The sequence below is a fragment of the Sceloporus undulatus genome, chromosome 2 (genome assembly GCF_019175285.1).
Source record: "Sceloporus undulatus isolate JIND9_A2432 ecotype Alabama chromosome 2, SceUnd_v1.1, whole genome shotgun sequence".
Lineage (NCBI taxonomy): Eukaryota > Metazoa > Chordata > Lepidosauria > Squamata > Phrynosomatidae > Sceloporus > Sceloporus undulatus.
The window spans coordinates 64,089,944-64,109,029 of record NC_056523.1 but is presented as its reverse complement, the minus strand read 5'-3'; the positions used below and the strand labels follow the sequence as shown (position 1 = coordinate 64,109,029).

At 38.9% G+C, this 19,086-nt stretch overlaps 1 protein-coding gene across 11 annotated transcripts in view; it reads right to left on the bottom strand.

Annotated features, from left to right (window-relative positions):
- The window catches only part of IQSEC1 (IQ motif and Sec7 domain ArfGEF 1), a 463,906-nt gene that overhangs the window by 231,819 nt on the left and 213,001 nt on the right, over window positions 1–19,086 (bottom strand). For 8 of the 11 annotated variants that reach the window (XM_042449774.1, XM_042449785.1, XM_042449787.1 and 5 more), the window contains one exon: window positions 7,099–7,143. The exons of the other annotated variants lie outside the window; for them this stretch is intronic. In XM_042449774.1, the coding sequence (XP_042305708.1) occupies window positions 7,099–7,143 (45 nt within the window). The remainder of the gene's footprint in view (window positions 1–7,098; window positions 7,144–19,086) is intronic. 11 annotated transcript variants of the gene reach the window in all.

Here is a 19,086-nt window from a genome sequence, read left to right as displayed (position 1 = left end):
AAGACTCTTAGGTGGGTTCTAGACCGCCGCTTTGAGGTGGTCTGCCGCCACCGCCGCTTGCTCTGCGCGGGAGCCGCAGCAGCCATACCGTGCGGCTCCCGTGCGGAGCAAAAAAGAAGCTCCAAAACGGAGCTTCTTTCCGCGGCGCACTGATGACGTCGCGAAGTGCCAAGGGTGCATACGTGACATCATTAGCACCGCGCGGCGTTCGGACGCTCAGCGTCCGATACGTCAATATGGTGCTGGTCATGTAGAAGGGCCGGTGCCATATTGTACGGACACAGTCCGTATTAGACTCAGGGGCGTCTAGAAGAGACGCCTCAGGGGCGTCTAGAAGAGACGCCCCTTTTTTAAAATGGGACGTCCTGCGGACGTCCCAACTGCCAGTGTGTAACCGGCCTTAGATCCCTTTCGTATGCATTGCTATCAAATCAGGTGTCACTCATCCTATGTCTGTAGTACCTTACATTTCTCCATGTTGACATTCATTTTGTTAGTTTTGACCAAGCTTTCTAATCTGTGAAAGTCATTCTGAATTAGGATCCTATCCCCTGGGGTATTGGCAACCCCTCCCAATTTGGTGTCATCAGCAAATTTTATAAGCATTCCCTCTATTCCATCATCCAAGTCACTGATAAAGATGTTGAACAGCACTTAAAAGCTTTGGAGCAATTTGAATGTATTTTCCATTCAACGGTTTATTGTAGTTAAATGTGATGCATTAAATTATCCCTGCTCCAATTAAATAATAATTTATAAAGCTTTAGCTGCTTCTGTTATGAAGATAATCGTTAGCATTGCTGCTGAGCATAAGTAACCAAGGCAGGCAAGTTCTCATCCAGGCCAAATTGAGGGGGCCTGCAGTAAAGTGTAAAGTGCACACTTCCATCTCATGAGTGTATCCTCTTTCCTGTTTGGCATCTGCCGTAGATCTCTTTTTGCAAACTGTTCCTTATACAAAGATATATTTCTTATACAAAGGAAATTGCTAGCTGTATCTAAATGGAAACAAATTTAATACATAGAAATATGTATGGTATATTCATTTGTTCCATCCTTGTCTGGCTGTGGGCAATATTTTGTATTTATATTTACATCTATGCATGTGACAGACACAGAAATCAAATGTGAAAGACTAAAATTAAATTCTTTTTGAGGAAAAAGAAGCAAAGGGAAAAGCTAATAACTAGACAAGCAATAGGATATTACTGAAGCATTCTGTAGAAGACTCAGATTTGTTTTTCAGAAACCTTTGGCTTAACAAGCCCACAACTCTGACATCTGTGGACTTTACTTTCCAACTAAGGCTGGGAATTTGTTGACAATTATTGGAGAAGGGGTTCAAAGGTAGACTAGTAAACATCTTATCATTTTTATAGGTAAAAGCTGTTCATCTCTCCAGCTAAGGATAGATTCTATCTCGCACTGTGCAAAGTGAGTCAAAAATATTCCTGGAAAATATCCTATATGACAATGTAACATCACTTTTGGAACAGTGTAGTATAAGATTGGAGAGATGGCTACATCAATGCCTCCACTTTGTAAGCAACGTGTTCCTTCCATGCCCATATTCTGCTTCCACCCACCAAGTGATCCTCCCACCCCAATGTGTACAAGAATTTTCAGCAAGCTTTCAAGTCCACTCAAATGTGCTGTGAAGAGGTTCCACATGGGACTTTGGATCTGGTCAACACACTATGCTTTTCAAGCAAGGAAAAGAAATAGTTTGCCACTCTGTATTTTCAATGAAAGTACTTAATGGTTAAAAGGCTACTCATCCAAACACTTTGACAGCTTCTCATACTGATTATACTGTACTGTGTTCAAAGAAAATGCTAATGGAGACTTTTGTGAATGAAAGGCGCAACAATCTCAACATACATGCTCTCCATCTTTTCCCTTTTCCCTTGGAAAACAAACAAGTAAAATGCATTAAGTTTCATCTCACGATCAGTCTGAATATAAAGCGTACTCTTTCAAAAGGCATTTTCCTGCTACTTCCTTTGTCTCCAAATTCAGAGGCTTAAATAGCATAGTAACTTTTGGACGTAGCGCAGTTTCCGAACTGTGATGTTCACTGAGTTGCATTCAGCTGTTGTATATTCATTTATGGAATTCAGTGGCCAGCAGCAAACGAGAGTAGAGTACTCCGAGAAGCCATTAAGAAGAAGCTATGAATAGAATGAAAAAGTATAGTACATCTCCTCTTAAAGAATGGTTGCCTTAGCAATCGGTGATGCAGAAGCAAGACTTCTATAAAATACACTTCTGGTGAGATAATGCACCGTGAACTAAAGACAGCATAAGCTTAGAGTTGGTATATACTGGCCTACATGCTAATGAAATATTCTTGAAAGCGAATAATGAAGCAGGCAAAATATCCTCACAGATGTTGGCATAAAATGCAAATGTTGAATGTAGTTAAGCTTCAGATAGATCTATGTTGATAGGGACAGAGATACATGTTCTTTACATTTTATTTCAAGACCAAAACTGCACATTTAATCCATTGGTTTATTACAGTCAATAGAATAGAAAAACAATGAGAGAAGAAAACAGTGGACACACAGAACCAGTGAAAATGACACAACTGTTGACTTACTAGGTTCTCACATTTCAATAGGTCTACTCTAGCTGGTTAATCCTAAATCTAAAGTGAAGTATATGACATACATTCCATCAGCTCAAACACTGACCTCAAAAGTTATGATGATTTATTGCTTACCTCTTAGTGTATGGCTACAGAACTTTCAAAATTACACTTTGGTCATTCTTTTAACACATCAAGTGACTATATTAGCAGCAAAGGTAGACCAATTACATGCTTATCCACTTTCTATGGGTTTGTTCCAGACTTCCTATAAGAAGTATTCTGCTCTTGGGATGGTCCCACTGAATGATGGAGGTAATGTGATTTTCACTAATTCCTAATTCCTATTGCACTCTCTAGGGATGTGGTGGCTTAAGCGGTTAAGATGCTGATTCGGTTGATTGCAAGATTGGCAGGTTGGCAGTTTGAGGCCCAAGTGCCACATGATGGGATGAGCTGCCATCACTAGTCCCAGCTTCTGCCAACATAGCAGTTCGAAAGCATGCAAATGCAAGCAGATAAATAGGTACCACTGGTGGGATGGTAAGCAGAGTTCTGTGTAATCATGCTGGTTGTATGATCACAGTGTAGTCTCTAACAATGCTGGCTCTTCAGCTTAATAACGGAGATGAGCACTGCCTCCTATGGTTGGACACAACTCAACAAACTTGTCAATGGGGAATACCTTTACCTTTATTGCACTCACTGAAAAAATGATTTGGGGGGAAGCCTCCAAAATTTGGTGGGGAGAAATTGACAAAAATTTCCTACTGCCTCCTCTGGATCCCAGTCTCTTCTGGAAACAGAAGCAGTTCTATCATGCATGAGAAAGAATGTATGAATCCAATCCATGGGATAAAAACAAAGGAATTGTGGACATTCAAAGGAAGGCAATTTGGGAATTTGGGATAAGTGTTTGTGTCTGAATTATTAGCCACACCAGATTCTACAGAATATACATTTTAGAGAACTGAAGGCTATCACAATGAACACCTCAAGACATTTAGGGAAAGACATAGAAAAGTTTTACAGATGCATAGGCATGAGAAACCAGCCTTCCTCTTTCATGGAATGTTCATTAACTAAAATTAGAAAAGATTTGGTTAATATATAGTAACTAAACTTTTAGGTTCTGTCCTGCCCTACTCCTAATTCTGCCCATGTCAGTAGACAGAATGTGTAGAATGACAACATATTTTTCCAGTTTATTAGAACAGATTTCCAGAACAGTGCATCCAATGTATCTGGAAAAGGGGACAAGCTCAGAGGAATCTACCTTATCTGAATCAGACCATTAAGTCAACCCATACTGTCAACTCTGCCTGCCCTGTCCTTTGGACCTCAGGAAGAATTCTTTCCCAGCTCCACCCAGCCGTTGCCTGGTGGTCAGATCCACAGAAGCAAATTAAGCTTGAATTTGATTTAGAAAAATATCACTTTTCTACTCTGCATTTTCCAGGAAAAATGGGCATTTCCTGAGTTTTTTGCAATGTGTGTTCCGCTCTGTTAGTGTGGCATCGAAGGTGGGATGTAGTTGGGGGACAAGACGGATTGGTGGGTGACATCCTCAATCCGGCAAGAATGTTGTTACCATTTTATTTCTAACATTCAGTGTACAGTATCACTGTTCTGAGCAGTGGAATTATGAAATGATTTGTAGCTGCCCTGATTGTGATTTCTACCTGTGAGAAATGTCTTTTTAAATGACAGTAGAACAGGGAGGGAGGCTCAAGGAATTCTTTGTTTCTGTCTCACATCAAAGGCCAGGGGTTGCATTCCCTGCTTCTGAAGAGTCCTGGCTGTCAGAAGCACTTGGAAAGAGGGGGTTGGGTGTGGGGTTAGAGATCCATAGGAGGTCAGGAAAATCAACACCAGCCAAAGAAAAAAAGCTTGCTATGTAGATATAGATCTTAATTCAATTAAGGATTCAGAGAAGAAAAGGAAGTGAGAGAAGCCTATTTATTATTTCTCCTTTTCCTCAAGGCTGTCTGTGTTGGAAGACATTTAAACTTCACTTGCTTACTCAATGAGGAATGAAGGGAGAATGGGATTGGATGGGGGAGTAATCCAATGAGAGTGCAAGGTGGGTGGTAAGATTGACAGGAAAACAAAAAACAAAGGGCTATTGGTTAATAGGTTTAATGTATGATGGAAATGGGGGGGGGGGGTGGAATGCAGCTGCTGAAGACAATAATCTGATACAGTGAGCACAAATTATTTTAATTATGCATATTATTATGTTTCAACCCCAGTACCAATACCAAGCTAAGAGTCTTTTTTTGCTTCTTTTTCACCTTAGCTGGTGTGATGCGAGGGAGGCATCCAAGTAGTCCCAGAGAGTAAAAGGAATCCCTTTATTTTCTCAAGCCTGTTTAGAAGCAAAGTTCCACCATGCTGCCCAGTCTTAGGCTCAAGTCACTGAGACATTCATCACATAACACAAGGCCATCTTTGCTTGCCTCTTTTCCTTTCCTACCTTCTGGGCCTGTTGAGGGAAAGATGGAGGGTATGGAAGAATAAAATGGCAATGCTATGCCTGTGCAATAAGCAACCGGAGCCTGCAGGGTGAGATGAGGCTCATGCCAGTGTCATTCTTCTTGCATGGGTTTCCTGCTTTATTCCCAGTGCCACATTTCAACCTATCCATCATCCTCCATGAAGGAGAAATCCAGGATTTACCGAGTCAGCCAAGACATTTTTAGTTCCTTCAATCTGAGATTTTCCAGGTTTTCCAGGACAAATGGCAACTCTAGGCAAAGGAAATCTGTGGTTCCAAACCAAGGTGCATTCTGATTATATTCAGCATGGGTGTCACATTTTGGGTGTCACATTTTGTGACTTTCCAATCTACATTTTATCACTTGTTTCTATACATAGGATACACAAATGCCATATTTATCTTGATGCAGTGTGTGTGCATGTCTGATGAAAAGGATGTGAGTTAGTGAAACTTTTTTTGAACGACACTGAAATCCAAAGACTTTACTAGAACTAAACCACAATTTATAAAGTCCTGGGACACCAAGCTTTGCAAAGGGAAAAAATATTTGTGAAAATCCCCCCATCCCAGATTTTGTATCAGCACTAAATTAAAATTATCATATCACCAAGAACTGAAATGTGAGTATCTCTAGTTGCATTTAAATCTCTGAAGCTTTTGTTAGGCAACATTTACCAGACTGTACAGTCACTCAGAGCCTGTGTGTCATGTTTTCCCCCAACTGCTGCCAACTATTTTAGTTTACAGCATCATGCGCTCCAGTATGATACATTCAGAGTGAAGCCGTCACCATTGGCAGAGATTAGAGCAAATGTTATTCTAACCTCAATAAATCTTTAAGCAGATGGGTTATTTTTCTTCTTCTACAACACAGTCCCATACTGTTGTCTGTTTTGCACTTCTGGAAACAGCACAAAGCTGATCTTAGATCCAGTGGACAGTTTTAGCTCAGGACAGATATGCTGAATGCAATCAGACATAGTACAAGGGACAAGTGTTTCAGTGGAAAATTGCACCAATTACATTCATACAAATTCCTGCCACTAGCAGGAGATGTATTTTTGGTACATTCAATCATTTTTGCACAACCTGTCTGTATTTCAAGGGATGCCCAAGCCATGAAATACAAATAATATTTTTCAAATGCATTAAAAATAGCATTTATTGCCCTGATAAGCAAACAGATTGGCAGTAAACCCACACATTAAATTCAAGATCCCTCAATCAGCTTGCAAAGTAGTTGGGGAAAGAAAGCTGCCATGTCACATCCTACTATCACCATGTCATATTAACAGCTGGCAGAAGGAAGGGTTTGATGGAAGTAGCATAATGATCCAGCCAACTTCATGCCAGCTTGGCAAAAGATACATCTTGGATGTAAAAAACAGTGGGAATAGACAGAATCAACTGTGTCAGCATTTTCTGTTGCCTTCTTTTAATCTGGACATTTGCTACAAAGTTACATTGTTGCCCTTCATCCAAGTTTGTAGTTTAAGACTGCATTGAAAACACCATGCTTAAGGTCAGTTCCTAGTTTTCTTCAAAGAACACCAATTAATCATCCATAATTCAGGAGGACATGCATTCATTGGGGGAAAAAAAGAAATAATCTATTCGAATCCCTGTATCCGTAAAGTGTTCATATTTTGCATTTGTATCTGGTCGACTGACTTTATATTCTTGGAATTCTAAAGTTCGTCCAAAGAAAACTGATAGTGGCACCTTCCCTGTTTTAACACTTAATGAGTCTTCTTCCCTGGCACAAATTCATTATTGTTTAGGGGGCGGTGGAGGAAAACAAAGGAAACATCTATCTCATGTTTCATGGGGAAGGTAATTATTTCTCTGTCTCTTTACCTATTTCATGTTTTAAATACTGACAATTATCCCACAAGTCTTTGTTTTGTTTTAGTAACAGCAAAATGAATTTGTGTAATTATATCGCAAATGTGTAATACTAAGGCAACCCCTTTACTCTCATTTGTTAAAAATATGCAGCATATTTTACCTGAGCGGATCAGTTGAAAGGCTGCTTCTTGTTTCCAAGGAAGTCCTGAGATAGTTGCAAAAGAATAAAATTAACAATGTTAAACACACAGCATTTGACAAGCTGGTCAAAACAAAAACGAAAAAAACACAAAAAACAAAACAAAAAACAAAACGAAACGAAAAGAAAAGAAAAGAAAAGAAAGAAAGAGGGGGAAAGGCCCATAACAATGATTTAACAGGTGATTTAACATTTTGGAAAATTACTACCTTTATATCAGAACAGAATGAATAATGTGACTTTAACATGGTTTTAAAATTGACAAATCAGTTTTTTAAAAAAATAATAATAATGTATAGCTAAATGCCATACTAAGAAATCTTATAACATGCCAAAGTAGTGCTTTGAGAAATCAGTTCTATTGCTTTATATTTTTCTACAAATCCAAAGTCTAAATATCCAGTATTTATTCATTTCTATCCTGCCCAACAGACACAAATTCTTACTAAAAAACATTTAATGGTGTACAAATACAGATTAGGTGATATACTATTGTTGCATTCTATGTAACATACTTGAGAGAGTCAGGTGACTTTAATATTTTTCTTGACGACTTCAAGGCATTTATCTTTATCTATTGTTTTAAATACTAAAAAAATATGCCATTGGAACATGAATGCTTTAACACAGAAGTAGGCATAGTGTGGTCTGTGGGTCATGTGGCCCTGGACCCAACTTTTCAATGACTTATGATGCCACCATCAGTTTTCCAAAGTCTCTGAATCTCAGTTTTTTTAAAAGTGAGGTTTTTGAGTATTTCCCCCCCTCAAACCATCCATACCCATCCCAAATGCATGAAAACACACAGAAATACCTGCACCCACTTCTATAAGCATACCAGAACCCCATAATACTTCTGTGGTTGCTATCAAAATCACTTCCTGTCACCATTTTGAAGAGGACTATATAGAGGTATTTAGGCTGGCGGGGGGTAGTTTGATCGGGGAGTGTCAGGGGAAATATATCAATATATCAAAGACAATTATGAAAAATGTGTAATAATGGAGAACACAAACTTGCCTAAAATATTGCAATAGGTGAAGTTATAGGTTAAATCTGAAACTAACTAAAGATGCTTTACAGTGGGTATTGTTATCTATAAAATGGGGCAGGAATAAATGGTCTTTGCAGGGAAGCAGACCCATGGCGATCCCATGAATTTGATAGGATTTTCTTAGAGAAGGAATCCCCAAAAGTGGTTTAGTCAGTTCCTTCCTCTGAAATCTAGTCTATAACCCCTGGTATTCATTGGCAGTCCCTCATCCAAGTTTTAACCAGAGCTCACCCTGCTTAGCTTCCAATATCAGATAGGATCTGGTGCCTTTATGGTACAAACCAGTTTACAGGCCAGTAAAACGATAAGAGATTAAAACTAGATAAAACCTTGCCCTCCCATGGCTCCACACAATAAGAAACATCAAAGGCCCTTTAAAGTGGCTGTTCAGCATGGCCTTTGGCTGATGCTTCCTTTGAGGACAGACAACCAGATGGGAGCCCCAATGTTGCGTTCTTTCTCGCCTGCCACAGTACAGAAGTTCACTGCTTATACAGAAACAGTGGCTGAGTCCAGATCAATAGTAAAATGACATCCCAGGAGGAACAGACGTATAGGATGAAAATGGGGGAGCAGGGAATATTCACGGATATGTCCTTATATTTGGAATTATTGGCATTGAAAATATGAACATTGATATAAATTTGATGTATGTGAAATGAGGTAAAAATGGGTGTACATATTTTTTTTCTTTTTATTCAGAAACAGTTGTTTTTGCCAAATTGATTATAATAAGTATTAAAAAATTGAGAATGTAAATAAGATTAAGATGTGAAATGAGCAAATCGAAATAAAAAATATTAAAAAAGAAAAAAAGAAAATATGAACATTTTGAAATATTATAATAAAAACAGGAATATAAATATCACATGGCACTGAAAATACCCCTTCTGAAAAAGATAACTCATATATGCAATTCTGTTCTAATACAGTATCTGAAAAAATTAGATTTGACTCTCTTTCCTTAAGAAGAGGGGAATTATCGTCCATGATATTGTTATATGACACAATGAATTACAACATATTTGGGTTTTCTTATGTATTTTTATTCACAGCATGCCAGAAATACATAAAATAATCACAGAGATTATAGAACTGAGCTTCTACATAATTTTTGACTTGGACAAATGGTCAGCATCCCTCCTTTTTTTTTTTAAAAAAAAATGCAGACTTGTAGTCTGGCTACAAGGCAATGTAGCTACAGTCTTTATTAGCATTTGTAGTCACAGCTGTGTAACTCTTCGATGCACAGTAATCTCAATGGACTTTCTCTAACAGAGAGAAAGACAAGAGGCAGGAGCACAATATGAATTAACCGATCATATCAAAGAAAAATGTTAACTGGGATCATTGTGGTTTACACATAGGCATATATGTAAATTGTTCCTTTCATCTTTAATATACCCAATATGAATAAGAGTGGTTGCACAGAATAAGGAAAGAGCTTAATTTCTTCTAAGAATGTTTTATTGAGTACAAGGCTTTCCAGGGGAAAAGGCATGAAGAGATGCAAGAGAAAAATGTTGCTCACAGGAATAGCTTTGATATTTCTTTCAGCTCTTCTCAAAGGGATAACAGAACTGGGTGATCAAATTCTACCTTGTGTCCCATAATGCTCCAGGCTAGCCTTGTTTAAAGAAGTGTATCAGCTCAGAGTATAATGTCAAATACATGACTATCTATTTAAATATAATATTATATATATTTATACATTTAATCAATTTTTATATAGATTACTATATCTGAAGTGATATGGCAAAACGGTGTACAAATGCATTTTAAATTAAAGTTTTAATCAATGGTGATAAAGAATAGCTATCGTCCTATTCACTTGTTCTTCCATAAAAACACATTTATCCTTTGGATATAACATTTAAGCAACATTCAAGATCACAAGAATGGATCTTCCCTCATGCAATAGAATCTTCCCTTCCTCTTTACCCCTGTAACTCTCACACCCTCCAACCAGTCCTGGAATGTCCTTCAGTCCTCCAGAGCAGATTTTGTGGGTGTACAGAGGGCGGGGAATCTCTTCTGCCAATGGTTTCTGTTTCACTGTTGAATGGGTACTGCAGGATTTCCCACTTACACTGGAATGGGTTCTCCACAATTTACCATGAGCAGAAGTGGTGGCTGTGGGGGAGTGCAGAGCAGTGAGTACCCTCAAAACAATGGATCCAGAGTGGCATCTGCTTCCCATAAGACTGGATGGTTTTGACCCTGTGAGGGAGTGGGAAATTCCAGCCAATTAAATTAAAATTCATTGGCTGGTGGATGGGACTGGAGGAGCCTGGCTGAAGGTTTTCCTCCAGTCAGCTGATCAGTTACGTAAGTCAGCTCCCTAGACCACCAGTCTCAGTTGGTTTTGGAGCTTTGTCCCATCCACACTACCTTTGTTTTTGGCTGATTCTGTATTTAAATTTATTTCTCTTGTCTTTAGTGTGGTTTGAGGATGGTATCTGGGTCCAGGAGGAAGGTATTTCTGGCTTGCCTACCACACCAAAATAGTTGGGAGTCTCCTTATGGGACTTTGAGGTTCTGGCAAATAAGGGTCACACAAAACTGGGGAGGGCATCTGTCTTGTGTCACATCCCCAAGTGGTGAGGGAACCATGCAGTAGCAACAACCCATGTGGAATCCCATATAACTGCAGATGCTGCCAGCAAGCAAGCTAGCTTGGGAGGCTCATCAACAAAAAATCAAGTTGTTTGATATCCAGATATGGACCAATATGGATGCCATGCCTAGGTAATCATCAAAATTTGTGGCCTAATATTTTTTTTTAACAGTGTTATTTAGAAGCAGAGCTGGACTTTCCTCTGAACCCACATGTCTCTTTACAAGCTTTTGCAATTCATCTTGTGATGAGAACTGATCATGCCGCATCAGGATTTTGATAGAAATTTTCACTTATTAGATTTATATCCCACTTTTTCTCCAAACTGCTCAAGGCAGCATATATGATCTTCCTTCTCATGTTTATTTCCTCATAAGCTTCTTGCCTGAAAGGGGATCTGAACATGAGTCTGTCTAGTGCTAGTCCAATACTCTACCAATGGCATCACTCTGAAGCAAAGGTTCACGTAGAAGGCTCTTTGTGTGAACAGCAACCTGTGCACCTCAGTCAGTTTTAGTCAAGCAATCATCGCTCTCCTCTTTGACAAAGCAATACAGGCAGCTGCTTCATAGGCTCCATGTAAATATTCTATTTTCAAGTAAACCCCCTATAACTAGAATGTCAAAATAACTAGTTGCTTGCAATATATTTCTTTCCCCAACAACTGAGGTATAAGTGTATCACATTATGAGTTTAACTTCAGTTTTAAATTTGCAACCTCACTCCTTTTGTGATACAGTTTTACCATTCTGTTACTTTTATAGTCACACACAGTGTTTTTTTAAAAAAATAAGTATTTAGTGAACTTTCAGAAATGGAAAAGTATGCCATGCAAATCCATGTAAAACAATTGGACAGCTATACGTTGGGAAACACTGCAATTCCTATTTCTGCAGAGTTTGGGGAGTTTTTTCGGGGGTGGGGGTGGAGTACAAAAAGCCCCAGTTTCTCCAAATCACATTCTATTCAAATAGACTGAGGAGTATTTTAATCATGTAGAAAAACCCAAGGACATGGCACAATGGATTTAGCCTACAGGAAAGAGGATTGCCATCTCAACATTAGGAAGAACTTCCTAACAGTAAGAGCTGTTCAACAGAGGAATACATTCTCTTGGAGAGTGGTGGAGTCGCTTTCTTTGGAGGTTTTTACACAGGGGCTGGCTGGCCATCTGTCCAGGGTGCTTTGACTGTGTGTTTCTGCATGGCAGAGGATTGGACTGGATGGCCCTTGGGGTCTCTTCCAACTCCATGATTCTATGATCTGGAAGTGGCATTAAAACAGTTCTTCCATAAGCCACAACAAATATGCAAGGATCCTTTTATAATTGATGGTTAGGTTTCCTTCAGCAAAGGCCTCCACAAACTTTACTTAGACGGGTTACACACCACCATTTAGTACATGCTCTGCGCGTCCTAGGGTTAGGAAGGGGCGCGTCCTAGGGTTACAAAAGTTCTCACCTTCCTAACCACCCCTCTCCCTAGGACGCGCGGAGTGCATACTAAATGGCAGCACCCGTCCACATGGGCGCTGCCATATTTACATCTTGGACGCACAGCGTCCAGACGTGGCACGGCAGAAGTGATGCCACAAGTGCACACCTCCACTTCCGGGGGCCAAAAAGGAGCGCCATTTTGGCACTCCTTTTTAGCTGCACCAGGAACCCTCGCAGTCTGGCCGCTGGGGCTTCTCGGAATAGCTAATGGAGCTGGCGCCAGACCACCTGCTTTTGGGCGGTCTGTAACACACCTTAGATTCTCTTTTCATTACAGTATTTCTCCCTTGCTTCATGTTTAGAAGGGTCAGTATTTTTCAAAAATAATTTGATCACCAATCAGTCATTTTCTGTGTCCAATCAGAGAATCCTCTAACTTCAAAATTTTTAAAAAATGCACTGTTAAAAAAAGATTATGTGACTCCAGTAACTAAAAATTCTTTGTCATAAATGTCCTGGACTGCAGCTAGCACACACAGACACACACCGATAAGAATGGCTTAGCTCAGCAAGTGGAAGCAGAACACAGACCTTGCAAGGAGTACACGTGAGAGCAGTCCAAAAAGCCAAGCCAAAGTCAGGATACCGGGAGTCAGAGTAGTCAAATCAGTCCAAGGTCAAAGCAGCCAGAAGATAACAAGGGTCCAGTCCATTCCGAGGTCAAAGCAACAAGGAATCAAGATACAAGAAGCCAGTGCTGGCAGCAATCACACTAAAGAATCATGCAATAAACTCTGGCACTGAGTGGAGGCCTCTTTACAGCTTAAGTAAGGGAAACTCTCCCCCATGCCACCTGAGGCTGGTTTGCTAATTGCCTCTCTGCAATCCTCCTGGATCTGCACCTGCAAGCACTCTCAGCCCTTCTCTGTTTGTAAGTAGGCACATCCAGGCAAGCTTCCTCCCCAGAGTCACCACTAGGCTGTTGCACCACAGGAGGCCTCTCACTAGCACTAGGACCTGGTTGGGCCTCCTCCTCTGGGGCTGGGAGATCACAGCTGGGACCTGGCAGAGCAGGATTATCACCTGGTGTAGCCTCAATTAGCTCTTGCTCTGGAGGAGGCTCATCCTCCTCCTCATCCTCCGAGAGCTGTTCTTGGCTGGCCATGACAATAAAGCAAAAGAACTTTTCTTAATTACATGCCCACTGTTTATTGAAGCAAATACAAGGACAAAATGAATAGGGAAGACGCTTTTAGTTAAAAGGTACAACCACTTTATACTTAACAATTTGGTGCTTCAGCTGTATTTTAAATGAAACACATGGATATACATCAAGAAAATTATTCCATCCTTTACAACAGTGAAACACTTTAATAACAATTATACCACAGAAACCAAAATCTGTTGAAAAAATGAATTAATTTTATTTTAATTCAATCATGTTTATAAATTAAATGAAAAGATAGCTTACTAACATGCTTTTGAAGTGCTTAGGGTTTTTTCCCTGATGTATAATTCACTTATAAATCTATATGCATTTTAGAGAATGAAGAATCCCAAAGCCATGTTCCTTATATTTAAAATGGAATGTATTAACATATCCTGTAGAGACACAACATATATAATTTTATAACAGCTTTCAAATGGTTCCCCCCTCCTTTTGTTTGCTTTCAGCACAGTCTAGTAGAAGTGAATAGTGATGAATTTTAAGGAGGTTTCTTACATATGTCTTCTTGAAGCTCTTTGTTAAGTTGACAACTATAAAGGACGAGCTTAATTTACTTGTAATTAAGTTTCATTTAGCACAGCTTTTGCATGGAAGTGTCAGCCAGTGAACATAGTACTGTCTTGACTTCAACATAATATTTTTAAAACTATATTAGGACTATTCTGCTTTGTTACTGTAATATTTAAACAGTCCCCTTCCTGGACTGACAATTTATTGTGCATAATAAAGATGTGATAATGAGACACCACGCTGTACTGATTAGCTGATCACCTCAGTGGATCTTTGGTTGTTCAGAGTGACACTATGCATTTTTGTGGCCTCAGGGATTTCAAGAAGATATACAAAAGAACGTATTAAAAACAGCACATAGTCTTCCTAAAGCCAGAGAATGAGAAGAGTAGGCTGTCTAAACAATTACACCCCTGCAGAGAAATAAAATTCTTGTTTCCTTATGGGCCCTTTTCTTTTGGTTTTCGATTTCAAAAACTGTTTCTAGGGATAATGTAGGTCAGGCTGTATGGCTTGCCTCCAGAGTGGTAGGGGTTGGTAGCGTAGGCATACCACACAGTCTGCAGAATTGCCCCCAGAGCAAGAAGGTATACCCTGTCAAGAGCTGCTGTTGTTTCTGTGAGCTGAAGATACAAAATGCAGCTAGAATTAGAAGCAAGGGAAGACCACCTGCTTGACATGAACAAGGAGGTAGTCTACATAAATCTAAAAATGTAGATAACTGTGTTAACCAGAGCTGTTGTGATTTAGGTTGCAATTCTATTAGGTATGTCCCATGGAATTCAGTATTTCTTTATAAAATGAACAATTATGGCTATTTAAAAGTTTTAACATTGTACAGAGGTACCCCGGGTTACGAAATTAATTCGTTCCGCGGCGCCATTCGTAACCCGAAAAGCATTCGCAAGCCGAAGCCCCATAGGCGCTAATAGCGAAAGCCGCGATTTGGTGCGAAAAAGCGCCGAAAAGCACCAAAATTTTTTTCGTAACCCGAAATAACCTTCGTAACCCGGAACAGTTTTTTTTAATGGATTTTTTTCGTAACCCGGAAATTTCGTAACGCGGCGCATTCGTATCCCGGGGTACCACTGTATTTCATTTAAATGCAATTATATTATGTTTTGTCCCTGGTACAGTGGTACCCCGGGATACGAATGCGCCGGGTTACGAATTTTTCGGGATACGAAAAAATCCCATAGGGATTTATTGCTTCGGCTTACGAAGGTTTCTTCGGGTTACGAAAAAACCGCGGCGCTATTTTCCGCCACCGGAGGGCAGCAGAGAGCTATTTTTCCATTAGCGCCTATGGCAATTCGGCTTACGAAGGTATTTCGGGTTACGAAATTAACCGCGGAACGAATTAATTTCGTAACCCGGGGTACCACTGTATAAAGTTAAGCCATGGCTTTATAGATTGCACATAGCAACTGCTTTGTATAATGTATGCTGTGGGAAATATTTATAAACACAGTTGGCATATTCTGTCATATCTAATCAGTGTATCCATATTGTCAATAGACAATTGACATTTGGATTCCTCAAGAAGTCTCCATGTTTTTGCATAGGATCATTTGGTTATGTAGAGGTAAAACATGTGAATGCAGACCAAATTTAAGAAGAAGAAAAAATGTTTTACCTTGGTTATTTTACCTCCAAATCATCAAAATGATCCTACGCAAAAACATGGAGACTTCTTGAAGAATCCCTTTTTCTCTGCTGCAAAGAGGCCTGTGACCTCACTGGAATGGAGACATACTGGATTGCAAAAGAGGGGTCCCTGTTGAGATGCAAATGGACTTCAAATTTCTTGGACTTCGAAAATCTCCCTATTGCCGCATGGACATGCCTGCAAAAGATATCCTCCCTATCATAACATCTTTAATAAGGACTGAAACAACATGCAGGCATCTGACTAACATCTTCAATTGTTTTTTCTCTCTCCTGTTTTGTTTGTAACATCTTGCCTGAAGAAGAAGCCCATGGATCTTCAAAAGCTTGCAACAAGTATATGGTGAACTTAAGTTGGCCAATAAAGGTATCACTGATGGATTTGGGCTTATATTTGTTAAATGGCCGACACAGCTACCTCAGAAGTTTACATGCTTTGTCAAAACTTGTGGAACTTTTATCAGCTATTGGAGAAAAAACAAAATACATTTTTCCATAAAACAATGGGCAACAACACATCGCCCCTGGTTGCCTTCTTTTTCTGTGGCAGTCAAAAACCCAGAAGCCTCATGTCTTCTTTTCTGTTACTCTCTTGATAATATGCCAGTTTGGTAAAAATGTCAGGGAACAGATGGGGTAAAACTTTTATCACACCCTATCAATCTCAAGTAGGACTACTGGGCTGGAGATAGCATTAAAAGCGCTCCAATGACCCTGTTTAAGGTCAAGGTTAAAGTCTTGTTCCTCTCATGCATTGATCTGCATCACTATCCCTTTCTCACTTCATTGGCTTACTTACTCCATTCACCACTAGCCTTTTCCATTAGGTACAGCCACTGGAGGTTGCACAATATGGCTCTCTACCCCCACCTTCTAAGATGTCAACTCCTAATGTAAACATGCCATGTTATCACGTCTTGGTTGTGCTGCCAAAATGAATACACATTTAAATATTTATTATTAAAATATTTATATCCTGTCCCATATCTAAAGATCTCAGGGTGGTGTACAATAACATATTGTAATAATTAAAGAGACATTTATCATCTTTGGAAAGGACAATTAAGTTGGCAGTTTATGTATGTTCAGCACCTTGGTAATATTTCATTTCTTATCAATTAGAGGCCTTGCTTCTTTGTTGTGGACCTATCTGGTCTAGCAGCACAATTAACAAAGTAAAGAACATATTTTAGTGATCTCATTGATTGATGTAATTTTTCAGAAAATTAAAAATGGGTGAATCATGTATTTTTCTCACCTCCTTCCCAACTTCCATTTCAACCATGAATTCACTGCCAGCCCACCCCCAAATCTCAATGGACTTGAGAAGCATACTAACTATCCAGCAGAAACACAAACTCACATTCAGAAGTGATGCTTTTCAAAAGAAATTTAATGAGAAAATCCACTAACTGTATTTAATAGAATGCCATTCATATCAGGTTTTGTTTTTTGTTTTGCTTTAGTCAGGAAGATATTTACAAATATGTGATCAACAACTGCAGTTCCTAACTTCAATAATAAGGAAATGTATATTAAAATACAGCACTGTGTATGTGATTTGGGTAAGCAGTTTGGAAAACAAACTTTGATGCACTTTCTGCACTTCTAGTTAATTTAGTTAACTGAATATTAAACTGGGTTCTGAAAATGACAGCTGCCCTAATGCACCATGATATCTGACCTGGGGATGCAATGATTCATGAATTTTGTTCTTGAAGAAAGCAACCAGTAATTTTGGCTATTTATTTCCTGTTGTGAGAGTGTCCTTGAAAATTGTGTAGCTAGAAAACTATGTTCTTTTCAAAGACTACTCACAGTTGAGGACTTAATATGTGTAAAATAGCATTTTCTGCATAGAAATCTTATTTTTGCACAGAAAATGGCGATTCCTTTGCAGATAATGCTGTTCTGCCAAACCCTCATATGCAAACTGTAGACAGCATTAGTCCCAAAGTGCAAAGATTGATACAGGTTTGGTTCCCTACCCCTATCTTTTTATACTGAGGGATTCTTTGCCATTTGTCAGCTAATTTTTTTATCTGTCTTTATTTTATCACTATTATTTTATCTGCCTTAAATTCTCACCCTCCCAAAAAGCAGAGTTAATATCAACACTCCATTTAAGAATTCCTAAGTGCTGGGATCTCAGGATATTTATATGGAGGATCAACAGGCTCGCTATCAGTCTTTTTGGCATTTATCATACACATTCGTAGATATTCAAACAATGTAAGATGTTTCATTTTTATGATGACTGAAGCTTAATGTCATCTGAATTTCTTTAGCTATCAAGGGCTTTCTATAGTTATAACAGAGAAGAACATTTCCATCTTAATATAACATAGCACTTTACAACTAAGGGGAACACTGTGTAGGTATTACAAATCTCTACACAGGCATCTGTGAAAACACTGGCATCTAAATGGTCAATATCCCTGAACAGTGCTATATCTAGCAACATCTATTACATACTATAAACATGCACAATGGGTATTCATTACAATCATAATGGGAAATATATCTATTTAGCATAGCCTAGTTATGAGCTGAACCCTTGCCATTCCTACTGAGCCTCAACTAGAACAAACTTTTCAAAGTGCAAACTATAGCTAAAAAGAAACATTATCTTTCAACATTATTTTGATACATTACTACTATATCAAAGTCCAGTTTACACACAGCTTTATCCAGAAAAGCATCCTTTATATGACCTCAGGAGTTGATTCTCCATGAATTTAGTTGGTTGTTTTATGCCAATCGATGTCTTTCTACCCGTTGTTTTGAGTGATGCTTGGGAGAAATATAATAAATTGTGCACTACTAACCATAAATGTACAAATATATACACTATATACAGTATACACTTAATCCATAATAACAGATGTTACAATAGAAAAGATGAGATACATATGCTTATACTAGAAATATAACTACTCAATGCCAGTTTTATTAAATCTCTGAAATGCTAGTAGGGAGAAGCTGATGAATACACAAACTCTTTACTAACTGTCCTATGTTTAAACACAGGTGAAACCAATGGAAAGAGATTGCAGTTTTACTAAAAGCATTACAGTGTAAGATTAACCAACTGCAGAATCAAACATGAAACTTACAAATTGCTTCAGGGAACAGCAAATGCAAAATACCATCATGTCATGTTGAGTACAAAGGTTTGAAAATAGCTGACAAAGCAATATGAATGCTAGAGATAGAAATTAAGGGGGAAAGGTACAGTGTTGGACCTGGTCTTTCCCTTTGTGAGAGAAAACATATAGTATGCAGAATCCAGGAAAGAAAATTGCCTTGTAATTTATAGCAAACAGTAACTGAGAATGATTATATCGTAGCACCTGGCATTTTCCCAGCCACCCAACTGATTTCATAGATCAACTCCCTTACATAAAAGATTAGAGATAAAATGAGAGCACAATCAA